The sequence below is a fragment of the Anopheles bellator genome, chromosome 1 (genome assembly GCF_943735745.2).
Source record: "Anopheles bellator chromosome 1, idAnoBellAS_SP24_06.2, whole genome shotgun sequence".
NCBI classification, from domain to species: domain Eukaryota; kingdom Metazoa; phylum Arthropoda; class Insecta; order Diptera; family Culicidae; genus Anopheles; species Anopheles bellator.
This window is the reverse complement of record NC_071285.1, coordinates 37,510,479-37,528,244: the sequence shown is the minus strand read 5'-3', so window position 1 is coordinate 37,528,244 and position 17,766 is coordinate 37,510,479. Positions and strand designations below refer to the sequence as shown.

Genomic DNA, 17,766 nt, shown 5'->3' with positions numbered 1-17,766 from the left:
CTTGCTCCTCTACGGTTGGTGGGTTTTCGGTGCCACGCAATTCTTGCAAAACTTTCCTGTGTCAGTTCGCTCAGTCGAACGCATTGTCAAGAAGTTGCGGTGTGAATTTTTAATGCTTACAAAACTTAGGTTGACAACGTGACGAAAACATCATCAGTGGATTTGATGTCCTTTTGGTTGCCATACTCCATACGCAGCTACCGATGGACTAAGATCCAGGTATAGCGGATGAGTGTTGACAACAAGACGATTACCGTTAATTACCTGCTAAAGATTGGTTGTGTATAGTCAGACAATGCCACATTTTCTAGTTATACAATTTAGTGCATAACAAAAATGAAGTTGGGATAATTTCTGAAGGTTTGCGACCATCATTTTAGTAAACCATTTAGAAAATTTTGCGAAAGTCGAAGTAAATTCAAGGAGCTTCAATTCTAGTTCCATTTTCCAGTTGGTAGGTATTTTTCGTGAAAGTTCTTTTTCATATTTAATGGTCATTTAATTTCCATTCATATGGAAAAAATCATCCGCATGCGAATGCGCACAGTTTTGAATATTAAAAATTCATCGATCGGTGGATTAGCTACCGAACGGTGATCAAGTGAAATTAAATCGCAGCATAATTGATCCTCATTGGCATTGGAGGATGGTATCATTTTTCAATAAATTTTGGTTGTCTCCATGTTTACCGTTTATCGCAGTTCGATCGGATAATCGGAGGGCTTTATTGCAGTATGTAGCAGACGCCCCGGCGATTGCATTCTGGTCCGGTTAGTGCAGCGGATTGCGTGGCCCGTATCGCCCGCTGCGCAAGTGATTGCGGTGGACTGCGGATCGATTTATGGCACCATCATCAATCATGGCCCGCGGATCCGTGGCTTCCGGAAGGCGGCTGGCACGCGCGGACCACGATGTCTCGCCGATTCGCTACCGAGCCATCGAAAAAGTCGATTGCATCGTGGTGCGGTAGTAGCTCACGCTTTTTGGCAGCGTGCCGAAGGTCACGCGCACTAACTGGCAGACACGGGCATGGCGCAGTCAGGCGCACGTGGATAAACAAAATAAGGATGTACAAAGACCCCAAGTCCCCACAAACTTCAAGCCCGGGGAAAACCCGTGGTGAAAAAGTAAAACCTACAGCCCGGCTCGTGGTTTTGCGAAAGCAAAAAGGTTGCGCCGCTAATTCATCAATCTTTTGCGAATGGTTCATAAATAACGAACTCCCCAGTGGAGCGACGGTGCATCGCGCTGCACATCGGGGAGGATCGTATCATCTATTTTTTTTCTCCGGCCACCAGTTTGTTTCGAAACGCTGCATCAAACCGAAAGTAAGCGCCATCAATCTTTCGGCTTCCGCGCCTGATTTGTTGGCGGATTTTTAATGATCTTGCCCGGTTTCGGTATTGAATGTTGCGAAATGGATGCGTCGGAAAGCAGGGCAAGAAGAATTATGTTGGATAAGAAAGTGATTGAAATAATGAAAAGAGTGCCAAGCGTTCTCATAGCAACTTGTCATGATTTCGTTTTAATTATATTTCTTTTAGCACACAAATGTGCTTACTTTGATGCGTCGTCTGACAGCTCACTGCGCTGCTTAGCGAAGGCCCGAGATCTTTTTTCCCCGTTTGACCAGTTTGAATAACTATTAGCATCCCGGATGGCAACGTATTGGCAAAAACACTTAATTCGTTTTGCAATGAACCTCGACCGGCTAAGGATCGGTAGCAAAACATTAGACCGCGCAGACGGGGACGGCTGGAGTTTTTTGCTGAGGTAAGTTTCGTTTGGTGAGTGACTCTCAAGTTTCCTGTGGCGGTGCATTGAAATGTTGATTACATTTGCATTGGCCATCGGCCATTTCTATTTTCATTAGGAGCCGCCTGTTTGCAGCTGTGCTTAGCTTCTGCCACCGTGAACGGCGAAAGCGCAACACAACATAATTACGGCGTCGTTGAAGTTGAAATTGTAAAATCATAGAATCGTTTCTTGCTCGATTCGTTCCACTTGCAGTTTGTTGTGAGAATGGATTTCAATAGAGGGTGCAAGATGAAATTTGCTTTATTTCGAAAAGGAAATCCTTCATACGGTTGAAAGGACCGGGACGAGCTCATCACTCAAGTAGTAAGTAATAACGAAGGTAAGTGGAAACTGGAACAGGTTCTGACACCGGAGCCCGCGTTGCGTTACCCGTTGCGCCGAAAGACATCGACTGTGGCAACCCATTAATCATTGAATTCTGCAGTTACTTTAACGACGGGCGTTCTCGAAACCTACCATCATGCTTTGCTTTATCCTCGCTGTCGTTAGAAGATTGCGCGCCGTGTCGACGGGACGCTTCGGTCTCCCGTTATGCTTCCGGTTTTGTGAATTTATTTGTTTTCCTCGACCCATCGACAGTTTGACGCCATCTGGTGTCCGATCGAATCTGAAGGAGCGTGAATGGGAGGGAGTAAAAAACGGTGGGCCGCCAGCCAGCCAGCCAGCATAACAGAGTGCTTTCGGGCTCGATTCTCCGTAAGATCGATTGCCTGATCATCTGGAACCGGGTGCGTAGTGCAATTTGAAATTATAGGGTTTTTTTTTATTATCTTTCGAAGGTTATTAGATTTTCGGCAGTCTCTCTTCGGCGGACCGATTATCGGCGAACGCAACCGAATGGTGGGTGTGTTTGCTTTTATTTCGTCAGATATGAAATTAGTGTCGTCCTTCTTGTGGAAGTAGCTTTAAAAAATTAGTACAATTTGGGGGAGTCTAATAAATTACATTAATTCATTCAGTGTGACGCTTCTGTCGCGTTCGGCGCAGATGATCGATTGGCGTTGATGTTGTTGAAAGGGTCATTCACTTGTTTATTGACGGGAATATTACAGCATTAAACCTGCAGCTAATGGTCGTAAATCATACACGGGAACCGTACATGCTGCAAAGCACTTCTTACATTTTTTAATTGATATATCCGCAAGCAAAGTATTTTTAATAGCTCATTGGAGGGAACTGATAACCTTTCCGTCAGGTGATAAACGATGAGGAGTTTATTAGTCAATCAACGTTTAACTTCAATGGTAAACTGAATGTTAAACATGTATAATTGAAATTTGTTGGTAGCATGGTACGTTATTGGGGTTTAAAAAATAATAAAAACATGGATAACAATAGAACGCGACAATGTGTATCGGATTTTGGATTGGATCGTTATTAATTTGTAGCTTCTATTCTGAGATAAATATTTTCTGTAAAGTCAAATAACACACCAACGCGTTCAAACATTCACACGCAACAGGAATCTTCCCTGCCTGGCAAACTTTCGTGGTGTCAGCAGCATGATAGCGGCCCCCACTCGCCGCAGTGTTATGTGGCAACAGTGAACCGATTTATACTGACAGTGATGTATCCGATTTCAGCAGTTGCGGTGCCGTTCTGCGAAGCCGATGAGACCACCGAAACGATGCGAACCTTAGCTTGTTGTAAAATGGACCAATATGATGGAGAAACCAAGTACGTAAAGTGTTCGGTAATTCTAACTCAGCGTTAGAACCAACAGTGGTCATCCCATGAAGCATCGCTAAACGATCGACGATAAGGCAAGTTATGGCAGTAGATGACGAGGGAAAAATCTCTATAAAAATCGTTACCAAACATGTTTGAACTAAATTTCAGCCTTCATTCCAACGTGACGCAAAGAAATGGCCACCTGCAGCGTACGGCGCATTTTAAACACGGCGACATGTGTTTAACATTCCTCGACCTACAATGGCAGCCACGCAACAAGTCGTGCCGCTGCGACGATGGAACGTGGAAAATGGGCAAAAAAATAACATCTGAAGACGAAAGTGTTGACGTGCGGTAAGTAGCGTACAAATTCGTACTCCACGTCAGCGGCAACAAGAGTGAGAACGAAAAACGATTAATCAGATGACGTGCCTCCGTGGTTGAAACAGAAAGTTGGTACTGAGGTGAGGAGCAAACACAGGGTTGGCCACCCTGCGTGCCCTTGTGATCAGTTTTTCTCGACCCACCAACACAGACAACGGACCCGATGCTCGAGGAATTAAAGGGTTCAAAAGGGCAAGAGGTTCTTCGGAAAAGTTTACCGGTCTTGATTGATGAGCCCGTGATGATGGACTAAGATTTTCGGTTAAACCATTTCTTTGTGAGGAAGAAAAGTTTTAGCCACGCTTCGTCGTAATTACACGTTGTAAGGAGCATATGTTTTACGTGGAACTTGCGGCATATTTCGTAGGTGGGGAAGTTGGGCGAATGTATTAGGTGTGTTAAACATTCATAGTCCAAAGGTTTAAAGACCGAACTACACGGCCAACATTGGCTACTTCTTAGGGCCGAACAAGCTACATTTGTGCTACGTTGAATTGTAGGCCAACCAAAGGATCTTATGTTTAAGAATATGTGCAATAAAAAGAAGTTTTATTGATGCTCTCAGCCGCACTAGTGGCAGCAGTGAGCCATAAAACTAACCTCACCAATCCGGCGGCCCTTGAGAGGAAGCGGTAGGGACCTCAAGAGTGAGGTTCTCGATTTTGAGCAAAAAAAAAAAGATACGAACGTCCTTAACGACAGGAAACGGTTCATTCAAAGAACTGCAGCAGTGGGCCATCAGAACCCCGGGAACTATGTACACTATCTTCGTGTGGTTCGCCCAAGACGTTGGGCGGTTATTGGTGGTCTCGGCTGCTTCGGCGGGACCTGGTCGGGCGGTGTCAAGCCCGGGCCTCTGGCAACACGCGTCGTACGCCGGCGGACGGACGGTTGTACAAATTATGGGTAAACCCCGAACGGAACGGAAGCCAATGATGCAATTTATGGCCTTCTTAAAAGCGGCCACTAAAATGGGCTGCTTCCGCATCGGCCACGGCACTCCGAACCGGTGGGGGGCCGTCATCATTGAGGTCGTTTGGCAGAAAACACTTCCGATGGGTGGTGGCGATATTTGATCTAGTGGAAGCCATTTAATGTCCCACCATTCCGCAGCCAGGGTCGTTTGCAGGTTTTCGCCTCAGTTTCGTCCGTTTATCCGCCGAGCGGACCGACGGCACGACTAAGTGTTCGGGGACACTTTCTGGGGACACTGGGCGAATGCCGAATGCCGGCATCCGCGCGGCATATGTCCCCGGCTGAGTGGCAAACAGTAATTTATGGCTCCATCAAACCGGCAACCGAACATTTATCGATGGCCTGCGGATCGGGTCCGTGGCATCGCCAACTCCGCACACCACCGCCTGTGACGCAGACGCTCCGGAACCGCGGAACTGCGGCTCGCGTCCTAATTCCTTAATTTCGGTGCCCGAACGGAGGCCTCGCACGGGAAGCAGGTTTAACAAAATTTATTTTCTTCATTAATTTTTACTCGCCAGCATGTCCAGTTGTGCCCAGACTCTTCCACACTTTACTGACAGCTTCATCGAAGGCCTTTCAAGGCGTGTCTGAGTGTTTGCCGGGCACAGTTAATGCACTTTCAAGTGCAAGTGATTCCTATTGCTGCGTATTGCGGCTTTCCGGGAAAAGTGGTTCCCGAACGGTACGGAATGTAAGGGGCAGTACTGGACCTGAGTGACGTCCTTCTCGTAGCAGTCTGTCTACTACTTTTTGCCGCTTGAGGGCGATTTGTTCCGCATTGTTTGGCTGGTATGTTTTGCTGCGTTTGAAGGTTCCCTATGTGTGACTTTATTCCAGAAATTTTTAAGAAGTTGCCATTCAAGATGCATGCGATACTTGAACGTGTAAAATGATTATTCCAGATTGGAGCAGATTAGTAGATGAATGAAAAGCTACTCTTTCAAATTTAGTTACTGACCAAGTAAATCTACGTAGATGGTCCTCCATGCGATCTGTACGTACAATCTGTAAAGTCTTTCGGTACTAGACATTTGGTAACATTCCCGTTAGGGTTATGAGCGAACCCGAAATACACCGTGTAACTCCACGGTGAACCAGGATGTAGTCGCACGTGCAAAACGTATAATGTAGCCTGGCTTATCATAACAATTTAATTTCGTGATATTAAAAACAAAAGTAATGACACTTTTTTCGCTCACCGTCACAGTCGTTGCCGTCGCCGTCTCCTAATCCCGAGCACTTCCGTTTTCTTCGCTTGATATCGCACGTGGTGTCCTCGAGAGCTCGGGGTTTTCTTCTGCGCGAAAATTCGTTCGGAACGTAGGAAAAAAACCCGAGACCCACAGTACATGCCGTTCCCGAGTGTGCGAGTTTGCCAGAAGCGCGCCCCCAATTACTCGAAATTGAATTCATCGCTCGCCGTCGCAGCCGCCGACGACGACGCTAAAGTGCCCGGTAGCGGTGAAACATTTTCACGAATGTGCCACGTGTGCCATCCGCCGGTGTAGGTGCCCTTAATCCGAGGCACGGCAAGGCCGGGTGTGCACCGTCTGGCCCTTGAAATATGATAAATTTCATCGTTATCGATCATTTTGCGACATTTTTTTCCCAGCGTGAAGGACGTTCGTGTGTTGGACAACCTCAAAACATACCCGCAACGATACCCGCGTGTCGTTGACGTGGCATTAAAGGTGCAATATAAACATTGTCCTGTATCATCAGCATGTTTTAATGTTTCTTAACCAGGTCGCAAACAAACTCGACTCGTGTCAGACTCGTGTCTTTATATCTGGAGCCAACCGCTCTGCTCTGCGCGATCCCGGAGGGTATGGCTGTGGGCCAAAAAGGAACCCAGCGTTCAAGTGGTTCCGGCGCACCCAAGGATTAAGTTTTGGCCGCCTAGAATGGAGTGTGGTTTTGCTATAAATTAAAGAAGAAAAGAGATTCCGCCAAGCAGCCTTTCCCTGGCACGCTGGTCCTTCGGGGAGTTTCGGGAACTACCGTTCTGTACGCTCGAGGTCGGTTTGGTTACAAATTGTATTTCCTCCGCGGCGTTAGCCACGAGTCGTTAGTCGTTGGTCCGTGTGCTCGAGTCCATCGATTAGCCAGCAGTGGCCGCGTCTTAGGCGACGCCCGAGACGCCGTTGCATAAATTGAGTCGCTTGCTCGTTTTCCCGCCCGGTCCAGGGCCCGTCGCAGGGGTCTCGGGATGGCCGACAACTGGTGACGATAAATGGCATCATCGGGAGACTACTGGGCGCCTTCTTCGGTTGAGAGGTTCGGGGCGACTCGTTGACGGTTATTTAACGGCCGGCGAGGTCCCAAATCCTGGGGAATGATTCGGCAATCAAACGAAAGGGGCTGGTCCCGTGTGCCAGCGGCATCGGGAGGGATCTGGCCGGGTCGCAGCGAAATCAAATAAATATATTTTCACTTCATGCAAGTGGTTCATGCATGATCGCATCGCCCGGGCAGCGAGAGAGAGAGCGCGCCCGCATGGCGTTGGCATTCCAATCTTGCCACCAAGGACCCCAACGTGTACGTTGGCACGTATGTCGGTATCCTTTTTTTCCTGCCTCCCGCTGGGGGAGCCAAATCGTTTTCCGGCAAGCCTCGCGCGACCGACAGCCGATTCCGCCGATCGATCGGCTTTCGGCCATCGGTGCGAAAGGATTGCCCTCCGGTAATGTCGTTTCCTGTTCCTGGCACACCGGAATCGGGAAAACCGATCGAAAATCCCGCATCCCGCGCACCACCCGGTCCCGATCCCGGTCTCTCCTGTCAATGGCTTCGATTGCCTTTCGGTAATAATATTTATGCAACATATTTTTGCCAGCTGGATTGTAATATTATGCTTCATTAAGTTTTATTCTCCCGCGTCCTTCCGTCGCTGCCACAAGCGCCCCCCTCTAGGGTCGTGCCGAGTGGTTGATGACAGGTTTTCCGGATTGCGCCCGGCCGGGTTCAAGGAACGCTCGTGTAGCTTGTATTTTTTTATGACAAGGAAGTGTTGGCATGCTCGACGACGGTGATACAGCATGAGGCCCACGACCAACGGTGGGAAGAAGGCCAATCGATTCTGCGGTTGACGCGTGAATATTCGCGTCGTAGCCATCCGTCCTTCCGCCGCCCAACACGACGGCGCACGGCATGTTGAAATCGAGAACGTGAATTTGCGAAACCGACAAAAAGTAACCACGCGAGTCTGCTTTCGAGAGGTCCGCCGCTGCTCACCGGAGTGTGGCCCGGTCGGAAGGTTCTCAATTGTCAAATGGCAAGGAAGGAATGCCCGTTGGCAAGGGATTTTCAACCTCCCCGCTCCGACACCGATGTTTGACTCGAACGAGCGCCGGGCCGTGTTGTTTGGACGTCACCACTCATCGCAGCGGCGCGAACAAATGGCAGCATAAACTGCGAGTGTCAATGCGAGTCGATGTTGCTGGCGGGATGCTTCTTATTCACTTGCCGGAACAGAGCCGCTCGATCGAGCGCATCGTTACGCTTGGTTCCGCTTGCTGGTTGTCATTTGCAAGTGTGCCTCGAATTGTTTATAATTTCGCGCCGCTGAGTGATCGTAACACATAATAATTGTCTGCCAAGCCGGCAAAGATGGGTAGGACGATAATCAGTTCACAAGATTTTTTACAAAAATTGACGATGGCTTAGGAATGTGTTCAGGTAATTTAAACAGCACATATTTGACCGTCCTTAAACATTTTTAACCTAGATCACTGTTCCGTCACACAGCGACAGAAGGATCGCCTTTGAGTATCGATAATTGGCCGCTGGCCGACGTCGAGCGACGTCGGCATCTGCCCGGTTTTAAACGGCGCCTCATAATGGGCGAAATTGAGTGTTTCGAGCCCATTTACGCTCATCAATTTCGGGTTGGAATTGCCGGAGTCGAGGCTGTACCGTGCCACAATTATACCGTCGAAGATGCGTGTCAAAAGTGGTCCGAACGTAAAGGTTTCCCGCCTCCGGACAGCAGGGTAGCCCGCGAAGAGGATGCTGTTATGTCAATCCCGGGCACCGGAGAAGCCACCGGTCATCACCGGCCTCAGCCCTGAGGGTGGATGCGTAATTTAGGGCCCATCGGTTCGGGTGCAACCGTCGGTCACGAGGTGGTCGTTGGATTTTGCATCGCTCCGGTCGCCGGAGCGACTAGTAGACCGTAAGGTTCCGCGCGTAATGCTGACGTTGTTCAGCATAATTTTGCCTCGGCCTCACACGTAGTGCCTCGCAATTTGCATAACGTTTGGTTAATTGATGGTTGAAGCGGTGCCGGAGTGAAGCTGCGAGCACTCGTGGCTTGAGCTTGAAGTTTTCCGAAGCAAACGTTCCATAACCGTCGGACAAAACGTTTGCAGGAAGTAGTACAAAATCATATGTATTGTCAATTGAAGCCGCCAGATAGTCACACAATAAGGGTAGAAATCGAAATCACAAAGACCAACATTCCCGTATTCGAATCGCATTTCAAAAAGTAATTTTTTTTAATCGACTTCGGAAAGGGTTTCTTTTTTAAGGCACTTTACCCAAAGAAGGACTCAACTCGATACTGTGGGGCACTCGATGCAACCACACACTTTGGCCGGATTTAGATTAGCCTCGCCGGTGTTCGTGGTCTGCGTGCGAATGTTTAATTTCCATTTGAGTATCGCGCAGAGTTACGGGCGCCTCGAACTCGACAAATCTTCATCGGGTACCGAGCACGTGGAGCTTACCTTGGCTAATTGAATTTCCGCTCAGCCCACTGGCGGCCGACATCGACGACGGTGGCTGTAATCTGTCCTCCATCTCGCGCAACCGCGACGTCAGGCTCTGGGTGTGCAGGAACAGGAACAGCGTGCACGAGATTGCAATCAGTGCAACGAATTCGGCGTATCTGCGAAGAAAGGCAAGCAGAAAAAACCGGGTTGGACAGGAACGGTGACAAGAGCGCGAGATAAATTTAGTCAAATCTAGTTAAGTTGCGGCACGATGCAACATCCTTCCCGATGCCGGTCCCTCGATCCCTCGAGGGGTGCCACCTCGGGAGCGCCATGAGCTACGCGGTAGATTGATGCCGGGAATAACTACACCGAAACCATACGCTAATGGCAGTAATGGGATGGAAAAACTAATAATCCTCTGCACTTCGCGAGCCCTGGAGCCTGTGATTACGCGACAGGGTGCGACAAACAACCGGTAAGCGATGTGACGAACCTGAGATCCCTTCTCACGAGGGCAATGATGTTGATGGGCATGATGGAGTGTAATTCTCGAGCGACAGTTTGTCGGTGTGATGATTCCGTGGCACTTTCGAGTCCTTCGAGCCACGCTGGATAAGAGCTGGCTTTTTTGCGCTGACTCCTGTCAGCTGTCGTACTTGCGGTGACTTTTATGCGTGTTGCTATGGCAACCCCGTGCAGGGTTCTGATTCAATTACGTTCACCGTTTGCTCAGCAGCGTTCGATTTAAATTGGAGCCGGCACGTCAACCAAAGACCCAAAGTCCTAGCGACTCATTGTATGCAGTTTTCAATGATTGTAGTTTTCAGCACTACAACTGCACTCGAATTCCAATTTGGTCTGATTTCGATTTCGGGATAAGGACATACACCGGTACATTCCGGGTAGCCTTCACCTAAACAGTCTAATTGAATTGGTTTGCAGTTAGCACGGTGAAGGGAATCGGTTTGCCTTAGGATCGTGCGCTTCCCGAAAGGCGAAAGGCGCTGACATTTATCAGCAGCGCGGAGGTATACAAAGTAACCGCTCGACGTCGATGATGATGTTCGCATCCATCACGATCGAAAAGACACATTTTCTAACGCCTTTCGTCGTCTCCGTGTAGCGTATTATCCAAAATGGCAAAGTGGTCGCAATTACAGCCCGACAACCCAGCGCGACACCAAAATGTGTCAGCCACGCGTCATCGATCGTCGTTACTTTCGCTTTCACACCGTGGCTGTGACGTTTGCTGAGGGGAGCTCGAGCCGAGGTCAACGAGTCCCGAACGGAGGTTTGAAGTGTAATCTTTCAGCCCCTTCAACACAGCCACCACCGAGCGAAGGGTCCTTTCGAATCCTGATCCTCCCGAATGGATTGCGATGAGTGCCGGTGACTAACGTGCACAACCCGCCCCAGCATGGCGCAACGGTTCGGGGACCGCTCACTGCGCGGACGCAATTGACTTAAACGATGCACATGGAGCGCAAGTCAAGGTTGCCCCAGTTTTGACGTAGCCCCCTTTTTGTTTTCGCCGATCGCGTCAGCTCGCCAGCATGCCGAGCATCTTCAGCGCAACACGAGCTGTGCGGCAGGGCTCAGGTCTGATGCTCGTGGGAAGTGCACGCCACCAGCCGGGTCTGCCGGGGGCCGAGACAATCCTCGGCCGGCTCGGGATGGCACGGGAAAACCTTGAAAGACGTTCTCAGGGCACGCGACGTTGGCTCTGTAAACGGCGCATGCCGTGGCATGTAGTGGACAAGACGACGAGTGGACATCGTGCGATCTAAGGCAGTTAATTGAATTCCAAGCATTTATCTGAAAGTGATGAAACAGCCCGTCATGAGATCGGGGCCGAATCGGGTTCACGGTCACGTGCTATGTCCGCTGAATGGCTTCACTTTGGTATCGCCCTGCCCACCAGTTGCCGAAAGAGGGTATCCATATTCAATTTGAAGTGCTGTATTTTTTAACTTTAGTCGGCTTTTCAGAAGCTGAGTAATGCCCGGAGTAGGTCTGCATATAATGGGGGCTGCTGCCCGATGAATCCCGTTTGAGTAGGTAGGCAAGGCAGAAGCCAAAATTAAAATTGTGAGGTGGGCCGTTGAATTGATTGAAGTTTTCTATTACGTTGTTGTGTTTAACCAACGCCGAAAACCCTTTAGCTACGGTCTATTTGCCCAATCGGGCCCGCAATGAATCAATTCATTCAGCGGCCTCGCACACTCCACACTCTCTTGCGGTGTGTTTATGTTGGGTAGTAACATGATGGTACAACATCGTAGGCGCTTGGCTTCTTGGGTCCGCAGGCGGAGATCTAATCGCGAGCAGGCAAGGGCGACCAACTACACAATGACGGCACGACGGAGGCGTCATGTCGTCGTTCGACCTCACAATAGGCCAGACAGCAGACGGCCAGCAGGCGCAGACTCGGCCCCCTCCCCCCTGCGGGCCTGCGGGCAAAACGGATCTAATCTGATCGGAAACGATCTGCGGCCGCCCGATCGGAGCATAAATAATCCGCCCGCCGGCCGAGCACGACCGCGCAACATGCACAACCGTTAATTGGTGCAACCGGAGCACACGGGCAGATGCTGGTTTTAGCAGCATAAATAGGCCTGTAATTTGCCATTACCGTTAAGCGGCACGGCGTGTCGGCGCGATGTTATGTTGTGCACCACCCGGCCGCTTCACCCGAGGCACCCGTGGGGGTTTTGTGTGTTTTGCCGGTTTTTTTTCGTCTTGCCACTATTGTTTATTGCTAGCCGTAAGCCGTGCGGATGTGGAAGCATTTTCTTACATGCTTCGGACAGCATCGAGCCGGTGCGTAATGAAGTGCTAGTGTTACAACTCAATCCAGGGTTCGGACTGGTTCGTGGTTTTTGGATGATTATGTTATTTTTATCGCGCATCGCTACCCACTACAAACCACGGTGTCCTGTTCGATTTATGCTCTGCTATGCTTTGTTTCCTATTTGGCTTTCCTACTGGCCGCACATCCTGGCTGAAAAACTTTAAGCTCCGAACCGGTGGTTGATGTGTGAAAAGTAAGCGTTCGACTTATGGGCAAACATTTTGTAGCCAAAAATATAAAACCGTACAGCGGTCAGCGGGAACCGGCCAATGGCCGGCACCATCGTCATCGGCAGAGCATTATAAGCTGACTTCGGAAAGTTTGCGAAACTGAACAACATTTAAGCCGTGATGGTACGCTACGCTTGCCACGAGGAGTGACCGACGGCCGAGCCGAGTAATGGTCACGGAGCAACTTTTTGCTTCGAATCTTCCGCTTTTACGAGGCCGAGCTCAAACTTGGCCTCTTTTAATTATTTTTAAGCCGCTTTGGTATCGGAAAAGTTTGGCGCAACTGTTCGATTGACGAACTTGCAGGGTGAACAAACAAGTTTTCCACCATTTTTCTTTCAATTTCTGGTTGCAACGAAGAAGAGGTCCGTCCATTTATTTCCTCACACAGCGCAATGTCGTCACGGTGACTTATAATTTACCTGTAAAACAATAAAAATATGCATTGAAAAGTAAACCACGAGGTTGCCACATTCGGGGAGGGAACTTTCGCTAGCCAAGCGGGCCGATTAAGTAACCCACGGCTAATGCAATGTAACTACTTAACGAACAGGTTAAAAGTTTGACGCGCACCGATGGCCCGATCTGGCGCCGAGCGACTCGCCAGGATAAACGGTTTTCGCGTCGCGTCGCCCCCCCAGGAGGGCGTCCGTCTGAATCACGCTCCAGTTCCAGTTGGAGCAATAATTAACAAAGTTCCGGGACGAAAAAGTTTCCACCGCTGCGCTTCGCTTCACTGTGCTGCTCTCTCTCTCTCGTCCTGCGCCCTTCGGGGAAGCCTGGCGACAGTTCAGTCGGGGGCTGCAGAGGGCGTCACGCAACTGGCAACTTCTTCACACTGCCGAGCGAGGCGAGCGAAAGGAAAACTATTAAGGGTTGCAATTGAGTTGTCATCTGACAGCAGCCAGAGCGAAGGATAAGAGAGCGAAACAACAAACGATGATATCTAGTGCTCACTGAGCGGAGTGGTGCAGTGTGAGCTGCAAGTGCCCAGGTGACGCCACGAGGAACGTGCGAAAAAGTCCGCTGGCGCCATGAGGAGCGACGAGGGTGGAAACAGAGAGGGAGCCAGTGTCCTCTGCGAGAATCCTTTCCAACGTTTGTGTCGACGGAACGTGCCGAGGCCGAAAGGTGAGCTCATAAGCAGTTGCTACCGGTTGCGTCAGTGTTGCAGTCATAATTTTAATGAACTATGAACTTCGCCAGATGCTCATTTGGGAGTGGATGGCTCCAGCTTCGCGTCCAGAGGCCGGAGGCACCTGCAACCTACCGAAGAGCTCCCGGTGAAGGTACCGTGCCGTAACATCCCACTATCCTTCCCAAACATTGCGCTTAAAGAGACGTGCTGTGCCGCTGCTCTGTTCCTCGCAAGCGAGGGTCCTGCGCGGACCCGTTCCTGTGTTCCTGAGGGTTTGCTTCGGGCAAAATGGGATACTTTTTACGCGCCAGGTGTGAGGCGGCCAGGTAACGCCAGTGGCGTAAGCAAGAAAGTTACACATCGGATGTTCCGTGTTGCGGACCGTGTTTGACTCAGCGGGTCATAAAAATCGTCATCCAAGCAAGCGCTGATGCCATGCGTGCAATCTAGCAACGCCGTCGTAGCCCCCTTGGTTCGCAGATGCATCTTTACTTGGCAAATCACAGCCACCAGTGGATGACAGGGGCCGTTGGATGGTTGTGCCTGCGGGCGACCCTTAAATGAATTAGTTTGAATTAAAATGCGCACTGGAAATGCTCATATGTGTTTCCCGCGTTATTACAGTGAAACAGAGAGAGAGATAGAGAAAGTGCTTTCCATAAATCTGTTTGATGTTGTTTTTTCAAGCGACTTGATAACGTCGAGCAGACTTGTGGCGGATTGTGGCACCTCGGGGAAGCGGGATTCAATATAATGAAGGTTGCTGCCTAAGTAGAGGCGAATGTACTAGGTCTAAAAGTATAGAATTGGTTTTTTTTCAGAGAAACCATATGTGTAGTGCATTGAAATGATTTCTCTTTCTTTTTCTGATTTTATTAAAAGTATGTTCGATCGCTAGCTACACATTTCTCCCATCCCTCTGGTAAATCGTGGATGCCACGCCGAAAGAATTATACGCCTTAAGAAGCAAACCAATTAGTCATCCAATTTTTGATTCAAATTGATTATTTGTTGTCAGTAGTGATCTGAATTCACGGTTTCACTAGGTTTAAGGAGCTTGTGATACACCACACCTTTCTGGTCGTCCCATCAGACACACAGCATTATGTTTTTGCAGTCGAAGTTGATGGTTGTCCCGCACTGACTCCTGATTTTTTTCTTTTTAGGATTCTCAGAATGAATCCACTTTCCATCACCAATCACGATCTGATGGAGAAATGATTTCTTTTTGTAGCTGGTGAGCAGAATTTCACATATGGTTTTTCAGTTTTCCTGCTGTCTTTCGTTCAGTTCATGTGGCATCCATTTTCTAATTTTCTGGATCCTTTCCCAGCCCACTCCCAGCCCCAGCCTTGCACCATAGAGGAGGCCACATTTAACCATTAAATCAAATTTAACCAACCATTTAACCAACCATTTAACTAAAGCACTGCGATCTTCAAAGAAGATCTTCCCTTGCCGCGTTTTACATCTGGACGCTGTAGTTCCTGATTATTTTCTAGCTAACTCGTCATTATTGATATACTTTTATTGTAAACAGTATATCATAAGGTCTCTGTAATAATTCATCATGCTATGGCCACCTTTTTTTAAGCAAACACTTGCCCACTTCAACTTTGTCGTGAAGAGAGATAATCTTTTAATTATAGATTGATTCATGCTAACGCCCCGTTGGCTTTGAGTTGTTAGTAACAGAACACATAGTGTACGTTTAATTGGGGATCCGTTGTAACACACTGTCAGAGTTTGGCTTTGCCTCCACTTGAGCCATTTTTACTCAACCCACCCAATGCCATTTATGCGTTTTCTTTAATTAGTTTATTACAATTCTATTGTGCGTGCCCGAGGTTACAAATATTTAGAACACAATGTGTTTGATGTGTTCCACTAAATAATTGCTTGGTCTATGGAAACCTTCGAACACTCTTCTGACAGTGTTATTAACCGTTATTAGCCTCTTAGATTTTCTCACCCTTGCTCGGAGGGAAAAGGCATCGCCGTACCTGGGTTGGCCAGCCCCCCCCCACCCAGATTGGTGGCCGGTCGCTCTGGGATTGTGGGTTTTATTGCTTTCAATTTGACTGGCTTTGAAAGTAAATTTCCCAAACCGAAAAAGATGTTTGGCCGCTGCTGCCTTGGTTTATCATTGTGCCGACAGACGCCGCCGCTGAATGATAACTTGGTCCACCGCAAGCCACGCAGTGTTTCCCAAGTGCTGGGACGAACAAAACTCTTAACAACGGCGACGGAATTGTTTTGTGGTTGTATTTTTTTTTCGCGCTCAACCACGCTCAGGGCGAAGGCGGAAAAGCTGCCGGGAAATGAATGGGCCTGGGGAGTGCCGGCGCTGGGAAGTTGTCCTGGAGTCGGAGAGTCTATGCAGCTGACCAATTATCAGCTCGCGAAGGTCAGTGCGGCCCCAGGATCCGGTGGGTGCGCCTTCCCACCACAAAAATTCCACCATCCCGCAGCTGGAAACAAGATGAATGCAATCGAAAAAATAAAACCTCCAAACATGATAACGACGCACCACAATTAAAGGCAAACATGGCCGTGGTTCTGTGTGAACGTGCCGAAGGTACCGCAAGACCTGGCACTCGACCGGACTGGAGCAATCACAGGTTGCCGCTGGCTTGTAAATGTGTTTACTCGTGTTCGATTTTGGTTAAAAATGGTTCAACGAAACGAGTTTTGTTCAATTGTTACGCTGCACTTTTTCACCATTCTCGTTCGCTGGGATTTTTGTCATAGAGCAACAATTGCTGTAGACGAATTTCCGGTAGAATTTCGGACTTTCGGACGGCAGTTTTATGCTCATCCTGGAGAAAATTTTGCTTACAAAGCATTAAATAATATTGCTTTGAAAGGTATTGTGAAATAAATTAAATTTAGGGAATAAATTGAGGATTTTTTTTGTATGTTTTTGGATTTTATTTAATATCGTTTCATAAAAGGACCCTTTTCTTCTCTAAATAATTGGGTTAAAATTATTTGCTGATATCAAAAATTAAAAACATAGAATTATGGAGTGCCATTAGCCTGGAGAAAGAGTTTTTTTTTTAAATTTTGAACATTTGAAATTTTGACAATCACTACTGACAATAATATTGAGAATACAAACAAGAATTTACTAGATACTCGAAAATTGAGAAAATTTAAATCGATCTATTCTCAAAGACTTGAAGACGACAGAACCATTGACTTTCGTGCCATTGTCTCATTTTTCATGTAACGTTTGTCAGCCGTCAGCGACCACTTTCAATAGGTACAAGCGTTTACAGATAAAGCAACGGAGCCGTTTGCAGCCGAAACGCAGGACCCACCCAAAGCTAAGGATTCTTTTATCATGCTAATGCACAGCAAATTAAACGAACGCTTCGCGAACGAAAACGATCTATCTAAATGACTCCGATGAGAGAGGACGGGTCCGATTACAGTGCACGACGTCACTAACGGTTTTCCTGGTGGTTCGTCTTTGTGTTTTGATTTCTAAAAAAACTACGTCCAAATGTAGTCGTTCTTGTACTCGTTGCAATCATTAGCGTTGAGCCGTCTTTCTGCCGATCGTCGGCCACCCTGAACGGCCTGAACTCAGAACATCCTACCAGAAGCGACTGGTAATGCGCGGTGACGACTTGTCCACGAAGACACCAGCTGTCAATGGGCGTCTCCATTATGGGCGCTTTTCTGGTGCCGTAGGTAACTTCCGTAAAGTCAATTTGGGCTTCCCATGGTAATCCACCCGAGCTGGCGGGAAGGGCACCAGGTCCAGGTCGTTGGGTCCGACTGCGATTTGCATTCGTTGAAACTGACACCAATTGAGGGAAGACCGGACCGCCGTCGCTGCTCGTACGCACCCGGCATTCCAATTAAACTTTGAAATTGTGTTGTTTAATTTCATTATCTTGATTTTAAGTCCAGTCCAAAGGCAAAGTTGTGATTCTTCAGCACGGACCTGAGCCTATCCGACGAAGGATCCGT

The 17,766-nt window shown here is 48.5% G+C and overlaps 1 protein-coding gene across 1 annotated transcript in view; it reads right to left on the bottom strand.

The window, feature by feature from the left end:
* The window catches only part of LOC131206525 (heparan sulfate 2-O-sulfotransferase pipe), a 101,422-nt gene that overhangs the window by 24,901 nt on the left and 58,755 nt on the right, over window positions 1-17,766 (bottom strand). Inside the window, exon 2 of the mRNA XM_058199104.1 lies at window positions 9,579-9,739. Coding sequence (XP_058055087.1) covers window positions 9,579-9,739 — 161 coding nt within the window. The remainder of the gene's footprint in view (window positions 1-9,578; window positions 9,740-17,766) is intronic.